We start from the raw sequence: 14,745 nt of genomic DNA on the forward strand, positions 1-14,745 counted from the left end.
CCGTGAGATCATGACCTGAGCCATAGTTGGCCACTTAACTGCCTGAGCCACCAAAGCACTCCTCACTTTTAATTCATATAAGAAAAATCAATGATGCAAGAGTGATGAGAAAGGACAACATTCACTTGGCCTTAGTGTTGGGGAGTGGTAGGGATGGGTGGGGACTGTGTGAACTGAAGCACACAGGCCTTATCTCCAGTGAACAGCTGCCTCCCAGCCCGCTGATGCCACAGACACGCAGGCCCAGTACTGCTAGATCAGCAGCATTTTCCAGAGGATCCTGTTAACCAGGGTTTTAAAGTAACATTTCCTGATCTGAAATTGTTGGCCACTAGTACAAAATGCTTCATAGTGCTGGGGTGCCTGGGTGGCTTGGTCAGTTCAGTGTCCAGCTTCAGCTTAAGTCATGATCTATGGTTCGTGGGTTCGAGCCCCACATTGGGTTCTATGCTGACAGGGCAGAGCCTGCTTGGGATTCTCTCTTTCCCCACTCGCCACCTCTCCCCTGTTTGTGCGCATGCACACGCGTTCTCACTCAAAACTTAAAAAAAAAAAAAAGAACACGTCTGAGGCTTTGACTTCATACACTCACAAATAAGAAAGAACTAGAACAAAAAGAGTCCTGAACTACATCTTTGTAGTAGATATGGCAGTTGAACCTGTTTTATTAACATTACTTGTATGTATAATAAACATACTGAGTAAGCCCATGAACAGTCCATCCATCATGTTGCCTGCTTCTCATCTAATTCCTCTGCGTGTCCCAGAAGAAGCCCATTCCGTACTGAAGCAGAGGTACCCAAGCCCTGTGAACACAAACATTCACAATACTGGGGCTGTCCTTGAACCTTCCAGGCTGCCAACTGCAAACTGGTTTCAGGACTAGAGAGGTCCCTCTGAGTTCTGCCCCTGAGGTAAGGGGAAGTCAGCAAAGAGAGAGGGGTAAGGTTGTTTGAGAAGCCGGATCAATACGACCTGGCTCCTGGTCTCAGCCCTGCACTGACACTTTCTAGAGAGGTCACCCAGCCCAGCCTGCCTGGGGAAGCCCGCAGAAACCCTCTCCGGCCTCTCCCCGCTCCACCTACAGCAGCCTCCATCACCATGGACCACTTCCTCCCGCCATGACATGCCATTCTCTCATGCTCTGCTGTCTTCTCTCTGATCTTGAGGGGTCTTCTTCCCTTCCTCCTCTGCTTCCTCTGCAGCCCTCACGGTGCTGAGGTTCTGTGGGCCTCTTCCTTTCTCCCTTGCTCTTCTAGAAAATTGCATCTACCCATGGCTTCACTGACCCTCTTGCTGACTCCCCAGCTTTTACCTTCAGCTCCAACTCCAGCCAACCTGACAACTCTACTTTGGCATCTCAGAGTCCCCGCCAACCCAACCTGCCCCAAACAGTAGTTTCTTCCCCCTCAAAACCTGCTCCTCCTCTCAGTGACGGCACAACCACCTGCCCCATTATACAAACTTTTGGTCATTCTTAATAGCTCCCTCTCCCTGGTGCCTCACCTCTGGCCCATCACCCCATCCTGAATATTCTAGTAACAAAATACGTCTCCAAACAATGCCTTGCTCACCATCTCCCTGCCTCTGCCTGGTCCAAGCTGTCATCATCTCTCAGCTGACAACAGGCTCTCCTCTGGTCTCCTTTCACTACATTGCTTCCTCCAAGCCATTCGTATCCAGCCAGCCACTATAGTGAGCTTAAAACACCCAAATGGTATTATCATATTACCTCTTGCTGAAATTCCTTCCAGTAGCTTTCCATTACACTTAGGATAAAGTGTAAATTTCTTAGCATGGCCCTCAAGGTCATGCAGGACTCAGCTTCTGACTGTCAAACTAGCCTTGGTTCCATGCACTTGACTATCTGTATATGGCTATCTATATATAACTACAGATCTGTCTATCTGTCTTTAGCTGGCCAACGTATGGTAAAAAGTACTCTCATGCTCCTGACATAGGTGTAAATATGTATGATCCTTCTGGAAAGCAATTTGGCCATCTCTAGAGCCATAAAGTTGCATTTTTGGTGCTCTATATAGTCTACCTAACTTCCTCAAGATCTTCCCTGGACCACCCACCATCCACAAACTAGGCACTGTTTACCTTGCTTTTTGTAGCATTTATCATAGCTGTAATTACTTGTTCAATATCTTCTTTCCCTCTTAGATTCTAGGCTCTTTGAGGGTAGGGGCAGGACTTGCTTTATTTGTTTCTATATCCTTAAAAGATCCCTTCAATTCTTAGATTTGAAGTCTGGACCTGTGGACAGTGATTTTTTTGGAGCCTGAAAGAAAACCTCTGCTTTCTGCTAATTCTGTCCATAATGCTACTATTTGGCCCTTTGAGCTGATTGCTTGCTTTCTGTTTGAGACATCTAAGTCTGTGCAATTTTTTTTTAGTTCAAGACAGTAGTCAGATCTTCCCTACTCTGTCTGGAAAATGTTAGTTCAGGCTAACAGTTTCCAGATATGTTAACATAAATGTGAGATTTTGTACCTCGTAGGGCCCTCTGTTCTAAGGCTCACGTGAGACTAATAGCCCTTAGAGTATCATGGCTTTGATTCACCAAGTGTAGTGTCTACAGGAAGAATTTCATATCTTGCAGATGGTTACAGAGATTTTGCAAAGAAAGCAGGAAAATAACTTGTCTTGTTTAGTATTTCCCTTGCTGGCTGCTTCACTTCTCACTGCGCCCACAGATGGGCGTATGAATATAGCATGCAGTTCAAGATTGTCACTCTTTCTCCTTCCACCTTTTACCTTTTATGAAGTATCTGCTTGGCTGTGATTAGTACCTCTGGCTTACATCTTGAATCACCTAGAGAACTGTGAGAAAAAACAAGATGCTTAGCTCCTAGGGAAGACCAACTCAGTGTCTCTGGGCATGGGGCCTCTGCGTCAGTGGTTTTCAGAAGTCCCCCTGTGAGCTAGTACAGGCTATCCATTGCAGCATAAATAACCTCCCCCAGACTTCGTGGTTTCAAGCAAGAGTGATGTTTTAGTTCTTACAATTCTGTGGTTTGGTGGACTGTTCCTTCAGCAGGGCTGGCCTGGTTCACTCATGCAGCTGAATGTAAGTGCGTCAGCTGGGGGCTGAGCCCAGAGAGGACACCTGGGCCTCTGTCCTTGAGGTACTTCATCCTAGGCTTCCTCGGGGCAGAGTCTTGCGCTTTGCTTGGATTGCGAGAATGAGGCAGAAGTAAGGCTCCCTGGCTTGTGAGACTAGGTCTTAGGAAGCCTTATGGCTCTCTCTGGAAAGCCTGGAGGCCTTCATGCCCTGAGGAAAGTTAATCATTGTGTCTCTCTTCACAATAATTAGTTTGCCTAATTGGAGTGTTTCAGATAGGATTATAGACAGATGGGTCCAGGAAGCTAAGTGCAAGATTTATCTTTGGCAACACAACATTGATTCCCCAACTTTTTTTTTTCTCTCTACATACACACCATCAGGTACATCATTTTTCTGTTTTAAAATGTTTCATCAACCTAAGAAACATGATTTACTCCTTCATTCACAAATAATGATCAAGTATCTATCATGTGCAAGGCTAGGAGTACAGCCACATTGTTTTGAGGAAACAGGGGAATCCTGAGGTCATGATTCTTCTTTTCATGGAATATTGTATCTATTGACAGCAGAGGACATTAAATAATCAAATAAACTATTACTTAGTAATTCCAAAGGATTGCCAAGGAGACATAGTTCACAGGGGCTAGGAGACATAAAGGGATAGTTTGGGGAGGTCCAGGGACACCTCTTTAGGGACATTTGATCCTCATCTGAAGATGAGCTTGCATTAACTAAAAATCACCCCCACTTTTTCATTCTCCTTTCTTCTCTGGCCTTCTCATCTCTTTGCCTTCACCAACCACCTAAGTTATGCTGTAATCATTTTTTATAACTTTGTTTTTATTTTTAACTTTTTAAAAATGTTTATTTTTGAGATAGACAGTGTGCAAGTGGGGAAGGAGCAGAGAGAGAGCTGAGGACACAGGATCTGAAGCAGGCTCCTCACTAACAGCACAGAGCCCGATGTGGGGCTTGAACTCACGAACTATGAGATCATGACCCCAGCCAAAGTCGGAGGCTCAACTGACTGAGTCTCCCTGGTGCCCCTATGCCATAATTATTTATAACCCACTAACAAACAGCCCCTCAAGAGAAATAAGATCATACTGTTTACAGCGTCGGTCAGCCCAAGACAAGAAAGTTCCCAAAGGACAATCAGCTCTCTTTCATTGGGTCAAAGTTGGAGAACGCTGTCCTTCGTGGCCCCAGCTTAGCACCTTGCTTTTTGTGTTTCCAGCAACTCAAGCATCCCAACCTCGTTAACCTCATCGAGGTCTTCAGAAGGAAGCGGAAGCTTCACCTGGTGTTTGAGTACTGCGACCACACGGTTCTCCATGAGTTGGACAGACACCAACGAGGGTGAGTGATCCATCCTGTAGAAATGAAACACAGCCCCACACGCTAGGATTTGTGAGAGAAAATTTGCAATGGCCCCTTTTGCAAATGGGTCAGGAACAGGTGGTGTTTGGACAGCAGAAGAGATACTGAAAAAGCTGGGAAGGAGGTCATAACTAATCGTTTTTATGAAGAAAGCAGCAGCATTATTAGGTTGAACTTCATTTCAACCTAATACTATATTATCTGTAGCTAGAAGCCCTCTCGGTCTCTTAAGAAAGAAAAGGAAGGCTATTGGTCAGTCGTGCCAGACTAGGGAAGTGTAAGGACTCAGAGACTGAAGGCAAGAGTTCAAAGTCAACGGCCAATAGGAGGTTTAAGGTGAAAACAAACGTGGCACTTCAGCTGAAGCGATCCTATCTGGTCTGCTGTCTTGGTCAGGAGTTCTTTGGTTACAGTGACAAGAACCCAGTGAGGCAAGTGCAGGTGGAAAAGGAATGTGGGGATGGCTGTGGCGGGGAAGGATGGCGTGACTCTGGAGGCACTGGTGACCTTATCACACACCCCTTTCTGGCGTGGGCGGCTGCTATGTGTGCATTACAGGGCTTGGTGAGCAGACCGAGCCTTTGTTTGAAAAAAAAAAAAAAAAAAAAGGTGTGTGTGTCGTTTCCTCTGGTTCACGGCAGCCCCTTGCCAGAGTGAGCAGAGTGCAGGCCGGAATTTGGCACCCGCCCTCTCCTCAGCTGGATGCTTTAAGCACCATCAGTGGTGGCTTTTCTCTCTCTCAACTCCTCTCCATGCTGGCTTCCTTCTGCCTTGCAGAGGAGTCTTATAAGGTGGCTTTGGAGGAGTATGTGTCTGTGGCATGCTATGGAAGGGAAAAATATGAAATAGGAAGCATGGCCCATGGGCTTTTACCAACCTATGTAGCTATTCTAGAGGAAAGAAAGTTCTAGAAGAGGGTAGCATCTCCATATAAAGTCCATTGGAAGACTCGGCCTCAGTTCAAGTGATGCAGCTATCCATGAGGCCAGTCACTGTGGCCAGATAGAGAGGGCAAAATGGTTAGCATGCCCTGGAAGATAGGATTCAAAGTGGATCAAAGAAGACTTCCTGGAGGAGGTGGCCTTTGAGCTGAATAGTGAGGAGACTTAAAACACATGAGCAGGAAAGGCTAGCGCATCCTCCCCTTTTGCTGTGCTCCTGGGAGCCCAGCTTTGGCTGACAACACTATGCAGAGTTCAGAGTGGTGGAATGGCGCCCCATCCCTGCTCACAATCACACCCCGGAGACTGGAGGCTGTGGCTCTCTCAACAATGCTTTCACGCGCTGGCCAACAGCTTGCTCTTTGCCATGTGGTGGTAGTTATATGATCAGCCGTGATATCCGGACAAATGAGATTAAAGTAGCTTGTGGTTTGCGATTGACCATGGCATAGGCTTTTCGTGTTGATTTACACAGCCAGAGAGCCCAGGGAACAGGCACTTCCCTTCAGAAAGTCATTGGTACAGAGAGATTTATGTGTTCAAGGGAAAAATCATATAGTATTTGATATTTGCTCTTTTGACAGCTTGCAACTGACACTTCAGTTAAACCTATTAGTATAAATTGCTCCTGGCCATGTGCTACTAGGGAGATGTTGCAGGGAGCTTGATGTATCTCGTTAGGTTGAGTCACTTGGAGACACTGATTAGTGCAGGGCTGAAAGCAGTTGGGAGTCAGTTCTTTTTTGGCACGAAGTGTGAGCAGAAGGAAGAAAGGACAGGACAAGGAGTGAATCGAGTTTTCGAAGCAGATTTTTTTTTAACCCCACTGGCTAAAATGTGTTATATTTGTTTCTGGAAATAGAAAATGCTTTAATATGCAGGTGGGTTAGGGAAGGGAAGGCCCAGTAGATGTGTGTGAGATTAGGTATGAGCAACATTTCCAAATGACAACGTGCCATGGTTTGTCAAATAGAAGACTGACCAGAGGAATGCTAATAAATGAGCAAACTTGAAAAATAAGATTTATTCTAAGCCAGATTAGATTCATTTATTTTGAAGTTTAAGGATTTTTTTGTTTTTAAGAACAGAAGTTACTTTCCATTAAACTCAATATTTGGCAATTCTCCAATGTATTTTAAATGCTATTTCAAATTTTTGCTTGTCATCATTAAAGAGTAAATGTCATTAAACTGATTTTGAAATTCATAGGAAGCCTTTTCTTTTTCAATTTAGAACACTCCTACTATAAAATAACACTGTGTAAGTACACTCCCTGTAAAGTGGGTCAGCACCACATGCGTGACCTTCGGCAAGTTGCTTCCAGGTGTTCTCACCTGTGAAGATGAGAGTTTAGGACCAGGTGAAACCCAAGGGGACTCCCAGGTCTAAAGTGCTATGAATCGTTGACCTAATATCCTAGAGGTCGGAAGAGCGGGTCTCCTTCAGCTTCATGTTGATCTGTTGGACAATACCAAGAAAGGACAACATGCAGAAGCCTGTATCTTCCCTGCCTGGTGTCAGGCGGTGTCCTCCTTAGGTTTGTACGCTCTTGCCAGAGTGTCCTGTGATCTCCGTATTGTATTTCTAATACAAATTTCTAAAATACAAAGTGGATCTTGCTAGTCCTCTGTATAACACTCTGTAATAGCTCCCCCAAGCTCACCGGGATGGTCCCGGCACGGGACACCAGGTTTCACTCTCTGCAGCCCCATGTCTCACTAGCTTGCCACATAAAACATGACACTGCCCCATGGAATCACTTCCATTCTGAGCTTTGTTCAGTAGGACGTGCTGTCTTCTCCATCGGCATTGCCCTACCTTCTCTACTCTGCCTACAAACCTCTGGCTGCCCTTCAGATATGGCTCAAATATGAGCTCCTGGGTAACTGTTTTAGTGGACTCTAAGGGGAGTCAGGAGTTCCTTTCTCTGGCATCCATAGTATTTTCTGGGATTATTTCTATTTCATACTCCATTTGCATAGTAAACTGTAAAATCTTCAAGAGCAAGAGCTGTGCCTTCCTCCCCTGCATATCCCCAGTACCTCCTAGCTGAATTGTTGGCACTTGGTATATCCCTCCTACCTGTTGGGGGCCAAGTTAGCAAACCAATCAACTGATACTTACAAAGTGATTTCGAAGGAGGGTAGTAATAACAGTGTTTTGATTATTTATCACTGTAAGATAGTTACTTTGATTAAAAATTGTAAAACCTGGGGAGCTTGGCTCACTTAGTTGGCTGAGTATGTGACTCTTCACCGCAGGGTTGTGAGTTCAAGCCCCATGTTGGGCATGGAGCCTATCTTAAAAAATAAAAACAACACCTTTAAAACTAATACTGTCAAAGGAAATTGTTAGCACACTGCTGGTGCAGCCTGTCCAGAGAGCAAGTTGGCATTGTGTATTAACAGCTTTAGAGACAAATCTTAGGCCAAGCAATTGTACTTCTAATAATTTATCATAAGAAATAATCGAGTACATACGTAAAGGCTTAGTTATGAAAGTGCTTATTGTTAAAGGATTTTCTGTTTTTTCTTATTTTTAAAAAAAACTTTAAGTAAGCTCTACTTAAGTAAGCCTAATGTGGGGCTTGAACTCATGACCCTGAGATCAAGAGTTGCACTCTCTACCACCTGAGCCAGCCAGGTGCCCCATTAAAGGATTTTTTAGAGTGTAAACATTGGAAACAACTGAAATGTCCAATAATAGATGGTTGGTTAAGTAAATGATGGTATATCATTACGACAGAATACAGTGGGGCCGCTAAGAATCATGCTTATTGATCAAATATACACTGAAATACAAGCACCTGGATGGCTCAGTCAGTTGAACGTCCAACTTCAGCTCAGATCATGATCTCACCGTTCATGGGTTCAAGCCCCGCATTGGGCTCTGTGCTGACAGCTCAGAGCCTGGAACCTGCTTTGGATTCTGTGTCTCCCCCTCTCTCTGCCCCTCCGCCACTTGCACTTTGTCTCTCAAAAAGAAATAAATGTTAAAAAAAAAAAACATACATTGAAATAGAAAAATGTTCATGAGTGATTGCAAAATGAAAAAAATGCTCTAGTAAAAACATATAATTCATTTTCATAGAATTCATATATAGATAGAAAAAAGAAAAATAGATACACTAAATATTTTAATAGTGATACTTTGAATTATGATTGTTATAGTTTTCATTTTATTTATGTTTTTTTAATGTTTGTTTTTGAGAGAGAGAGAGAGTACAAGTAGGGGAGGTGCAGAGAGAGGGGTAAGGAGGATCTCAAGTGGGCCCTGTGCTGACAGCAGAGTCTGACATGGGGCTCAAACCCACAAAGCATGAGATCATGACCTGAGCTGAAGTCGGACACTCATCCGACTGAGCCACCCAGGTGCCCCATTATTTTTAAAAACAAAGAAGGGTGCCTGGGTGGCTCAATCAGTTAAGCGTCTGACTTTGGCTCAGGTCATGATCTGACAGATCATGAGTTCGAGCCCTGTGTCAGGCTGTGTGCTGATAGCTCAGAGGCTGGAGCCTGCTTCAGATTCTATGTCTGCCACTTCCCTGTTCACACTCTGTCTCTCTCTGTCTCACTCTCAAAAATAAATAAAGATTAAAAAAAAAAAAACTTCCCCCATGTTGCATATATCACTATGGTAACATTTTAATCATTAAAAATAATTCTTGCCAAATAAAACTCAAAAGACCTGTCTCTACTTTGAATCTGAAATGGACACTAATTCATTTCCTCATTATCATGTTTGTAACTTCTTGTACTCCTTTGGAAAGCTTTTGGAAAAGATTCAAATTCATGTTGCTATTAACAAGCAGGTTTGTGCCACAAGACATGTATCTTTCTATAGTGACATAAATACGTATCCATTCTAATTTCCAGTGCTGTGCTCATGTTGTTTATATTTGCCCTCAAGCAAACATATTACCATTCCTTATCTTCTGTAGAACTTAATATACTTAACTGTCCTCTATCCAAGTTTGGTAAATGGCTAGTTTCTGAATTCCCTCCTCATTTTTCTACCTCTCTGTAAGTGCAGCCAGATGTAATACTTCTTTCCCATCACCACTGGTTCTGCCTCTGACTCTAACAGAGTTTGTTCAAAGAACATCTGGTGGGGGAAGGTTACTACTGCACGTTTTCAGTTTCTGGGAGTGGAATTCCACAAATTTTATAAAACACTAAAACTCTTCTTATTTTTAGAAAAAAATTTTTAAATGTTTATTTTTGAGAGAGAGAGAGAGCGCACAGGGGAGGGGCAGAGAGAGATGGAGACACAGAATCTGAAAACAGGCTCCAGGCTCTGAGCTGTCAGCACAAAATCCAATGCGGTGTTTGAACCCATGGACCGTGAGATCATGACCTGAGCTGAAGTCGGACACTTAACCAACTGAGCCACCCAGGTGCCCCCCTCTTTTTTTAGATTAAAAGTGATATATTGTTTATTGCAATAATGTTTCAAGCAACATAGAAACCTGGAAATAAATAAAATTAACAGCTTGAGAAATTGTTTTCTAATGATTTTTCTATGCATATCCATATTTCAATAGATTGTATTCTACATTGTTCAGTTTTGCATTTTTTAAAGTGTATTCAGGCACTATCTCTTGATTCGAACATATCTACTTTTAGGGGCACCTGGGTGGCTCAGTCAGTTAAGTGTCCCACTCTTGAGTTCTATTCAGGTCACGATCTCATGGTTTGTGGGATCAAGCCTCCCATTGGGCTCCACACTGTTGGCGTGGACCTTGCTTGGGAATTCTCTCTCTGCCTCTCCCCTGCTCGCTCACTCTCTCACTCTCTCTCTCAAAACAAATAAATAAGCTTTAAAAAAGAGATAAAATGAACTGATTATATCTGTTTTATCTAATATCAAGGCCCTCTTACTTTGGGGACGGATGCAGGAAGCTAGCCCAGGCTAATGACAACACTGGTCATACTGCCCTTTCTAATACTTTCCCTCATCCTAATCCTTTGCCCACCAAACACCATTCTGATTATAATTTGGCTTTGTGTAGGCTTTGCATACAAGAAAAGCATAACCTGGCCCTCAAAATTTGAACATGGATGCAGACTCTTCCAAAGCATTTGTTTGTTAAATTGTTTTCATATTTATTTGAGATGGTATAAGACAGAGGACGTGGTGAGGACAACCCTCAACATGCCCAGCGCTGAGTCAGCGATTCCGATCTGGACAAGTTGGAATGCCATTATCCTAGAACATCTCCCTTCACCATCCTCCAGGAGATTCCCCCGTATCTGACTTCCTTCTTGTGTGTCAGGCATCCAGTTCTGTTTCAAGTAATCTTCTTTTATAGTTTTCTTCTTTGGGCGGTGCTTCCTCCAGGGGCTCCCTGAGAAACCGCGCATGAGAGGTTTAAAAAAAAGAGAAGGATGCCCGGGTGCCTTAGCCTTCAGCTCAGGTCATGGTCTCATGGTTCATGGGTTTGAACCCCGTATCTGGCTCTGTGCTAACAGCTCAGAGCCAGAAACTTGCTTCAGATTCTGTGTCTCCCTCTCTCTGCCCTTCTCCTGCTCACACTTTGTCTCTTACTCTCAAAAATAAATAAATGTTAAAAAAAATAACAAAAATTAAAATTGAAAAAAGAGAGAGTGAAGTCTTGCCTTCGTACTTTAAAAAGTCTATTCCTTTCACACATTTGATTGGTATTTTGTGTGAATATAGATTTGTCTGTTTTTTTTTTACAAAAACATATTCCTTCAAAAAATTTTTAATGTTTATTTTTGAGACAGAGCATGAGCAGGGAAGGGGGAGGGAGGGAGGAAGGGAGGGAGGGAGAGAGAGAGAATCCCAGGCAGTCTCCATGCAGGGCTGACCTCATGAGATCATTACCTGAGCCGAGATCAAGAGTCGGACACTTAGCTGACTGAGTCACCCAGTCTCTCCTTGAAGGCATTTTTTAAATGCCCTCTATCTTACAGTGTTAAGAAGTCCGTTGCCATTCTATATTCTCCTCCTTTGTGAAGTCCCATTTCTTTTTTTATTTCCAGAAGCTCGGAGAATTCCTCTCTTTGTTCACAGAATTTTGCATTATGAAAATCATGGACCTTGCTTTTCACCCTTTATGCTGGCACTTGGTGGGCTCCTTCTGGCTGAGAAAGAAAATTTGAATTGTTTTGTTACTGATTCCCTATCCTTTGTTTTCTCTATTTTCTTGTTCTGGGCCTTACTATTATTTGGAATCTGGACTCTGATTCATCCTCTTGTTTTTTTTTATAGTGTGCTTTCTTGCTTCGTGGATGCAACAGCTTTCCTTTTCTGTATGAATGTTTTCATTTTTTTTCTTTTTCTTTTATTTAAAAGAATTTTTTTAATGTTTTATTTATTTTTGAGAGAGATGGAGTGTGAGCGGGGGAGTGACAGAGAGAGAGAGACACAGAATCTGAAGCAGGCTCCGAGTTCTGAGCTGTCAGCCCAGAGCCCGACACAGGACTCGAACTCACAAAGTGCAAGATTATGACCTGAGCAGAAGTCGGACACTTAACCGACTGAGCCACCCAGGCACCCCCATATTTCTTGTTTTAATATTCTCTTCACTCTCCATCATTTCTGTTTCTTTTAGGTTGCTTTTTTATGTTTGTCTTGGTCTCTACCCTTCTCATTTGAGGCTTTCCTTGGGCATCAGATAATGCCCATGGTTAAGAGTAGGGTGGCATTGGGAGCTCTGGGCTTCACTGTGAGGTTATCTGCCTGGTTCATTTGCTGGGGAGCTGCAGTGTCAGACTTTTCAGATCTTTCCTCGTGAGCTTCCCCCATAGAAGTCTTCAGTATTTTCCCTGGAGTGTGAGGTCTGGGGAGTCTCAGCAGTCAGCTAGTATGTACAGAATCATATAATCCTCTGTTGTGGGAACAATATCCACCATCTCAGCTATACCAAATATCTCTATTTTACACTCTCCAGAAAACAAAACTCCCACCTTCTACGAGGCTGGGAGAAGAGTGCTCCCTACTGTAATAAAATAGGAGAGGAGATCCAGGGATTTCATTGTTTCCAAAACAGATTTTTCCACAGTCCTCCATCCCTACCACTTCCATAGGGATCTTGGCTTCCGGTTTCTGCACCTTTGGAGGATTCTTTGGGATAAATTGGTTGGTCTCCACTCTCTCCTCCTCTGGCTTAGATCTTGGCTTTCTTGGATCTGCTGTCAATTTTCATTCATCCACCTGCTTTCCAAATTCCAAAATGTGTTGCTATTATCTCTTCTCCTGTTCTGACCATGTAGGTTTTGGTCTTGGAGAACTTCTCTCAGTGTGGTCATAGTCAGGTGTGGAGAGGGAGTGAATTAGATGGGCTTGTTCAACCCACTGTCTTAAGTCAGAAGTCTTTGAAACACTCCCTTCAATTGGCTTGGTGACACTGCTCTCCTGAGTATCGCCTCATTTTCCTCCATACTCAACCCCAGTCTCTTGCTGAATCCCTCTCTGTTTTCTGACCTCCACCTGTTGTAGGGTCTCAGGATTTTGACCTTCTCTTCTTTTTCTGTATTCACTCCTATGGCTTCATCCAGTCTTAGGGCTCCAAATGTCTTCCATATGCTTATGCTTCCCAAATTTATATTTCCAGTCTGACCTCCCTTGTGAATTCAGAACTGCCTACCCAGAGTCTTTCTTTGGCTGTCCAATTAGCATGTCAATGTATTCACCCTTTTGTCCCCCAAACCTGCGCTTCCCTCAGCATTCTCCTCAGTAAAGGGCCCCACAAATCAGCTACTCAAGCTGAAACCTTGGTATCATTCCTTGATTCCTTTGCGTCTCTCCTATCCAATCTTTAGGAAAATCCTGAAGACTCTATTTTGAAAATACTGCCCAATCTGGCCACTTCTCCTACCGTAACCACTACTTCAGAGGTCACCTTCAGCAGAGAAGCTCTCTGGAGCACGCTGCCCAAGTTAGTGCCCATTCCGACTCAGAACCCTCTGTACATACGTGTGTAACCAGCTCCAACCCAACACCACAGAACGGATTCTATTTTTCCCCCTCTTATATTTGTAACTCCCTTCTTCAACAGTGAAAAACTTGGCTCCTATCATTGCCAGCTAAGAAGGATCTTAGAGATAGAGTCTGAGGCCTTGGCATTTCAGAGAAGAAACGGAGTAATAAAGAAGTGAAGTGAGTAGCTAACTCAAAATGGCACTAGATGGTTTTGATGTTTGAGGATTGTGTAATAATGGGTTCAGCCTTAGAGGAGCATTAATAAATATGCTATTATAATTTACTTTTTTAAAATTTTATTTATTTTTGAGAGAGAGAGGGAGACACAGAATCCCAAGCGGGCTCCAGCCTCTGAGCTGTCAGTGTAGAGCCCAACGCGGAGCTAGAACTCATGAACTGCGAGACCATGACCTGAGCCGAGGTTTGATGCTTAACTGCCTGAACCACTCAGGTGCCCCTATAATTTACTTTTAAATGCTCCTTTTACATAATTTCTTTAGGGAAATGTTTTTAGAGACTAATGTGGCCTGGCACTGATAACCTTATATTAATATTTAATATGATGTTTTTTCTAGGCAAGAAGTTGAGGCTGGGGGAAGCATTTCCCCTAAAGTATCCCCTTCTTCGTTGTATTTTTCTGCGCCTTCTTTCTAAACAAGTGAATTTTCCTAGCGTTGTACCAGTGTAGTGCTAGGACAAGGAAAAGAATTTAGAGAGAAGATACTTCAATCCCAGGGACATGGTTCTGGTCCAGAAATGTCCCCGCTTTTCCTGGTGGTGGCCTCTTCATTTCCTCCACATTGTCCCGTCCCCTGTTCAAGCATCCTCTGATGTACTTGAAAGGATTTCCTGAACATCTGGTCTTGTGACAACAGTGGCCTCGTGGCCCGTCCCAGAGCCTAGAAGTGACTTGTTTTGGTCACTTTAACACAACTACTCGAGAGCATTTCCCCCCTGGTTTACTTGTTATTTCTGGCCGAGGACCATAACACCATTGTTTAACATCTGATTCATAAAAACAGTTAGGTCCGAATGGTGGGTGGGGGGATCTAAAAATAAATGTACTCTCTCCGTAGTCATTTCACTCATTGCCCACTGCATATTTTAAAGGCTCCCAGAAGAGGGGCCTTTTCCTAATTCCCATGAAGCATCTGCAGGGGCTACCGGTTGCCCTGGTTATGTAAGCTGAGAGGGAAGAAGTGGGAGGCTGGAAGCAAATGTAGACGCTGCCGTAGAGGACAGGAGAGAAAGATGTGGGGTGCGGCTAGCTGCCAGAGAGAAGCAGTGTGGGAAAGAACCAAGATGCCTATGTGGGTTCCTAATTATTTTGTTACATGCTATGCAATGTAAATCTCTTCCCTCTTGGCAGTAAACTCTTCATTACCTAAAAAAAAAAAAAAAAGC

General features: G+C 43.5%; 1 protein-coding gene across 2 annotated transcripts in view; it reads left to right on the forward strand.

The window, feature by feature from the left end:
• Positions 1-14,745, forward strand: part of CDKL1 (cyclin dependent kinase like 1) — a 58,656-nt gene that overhangs the window by 28,519 nt on the left and 15,392 nt on the right. For both annotated transcript variants that reach the window (XM_029951655.1, XM_029951656.1), the window contains exon 3: positions 4,311-4,432. In XM_029951655.1, the coding sequence (XP_029807515.1) occupies positions 4,311-4,432 (122 nt within the window). The remainder of the gene's footprint in view (positions 1-4,310; positions 4,433-14,745) is intronic.

This window comes from Suricata suricatta, chromosome 9 (assembly GCF_006229205.1).
Source record: "Suricata suricatta isolate VVHF042 chromosome 9, meerkat_22Aug2017_6uvM2_HiC, whole genome shotgun sequence".
Taxonomy (NCBI): domain Eukaryota; kingdom Metazoa; phylum Chordata; class Mammalia; order Carnivora; family Herpestidae; genus Suricata; species Suricata suricatta.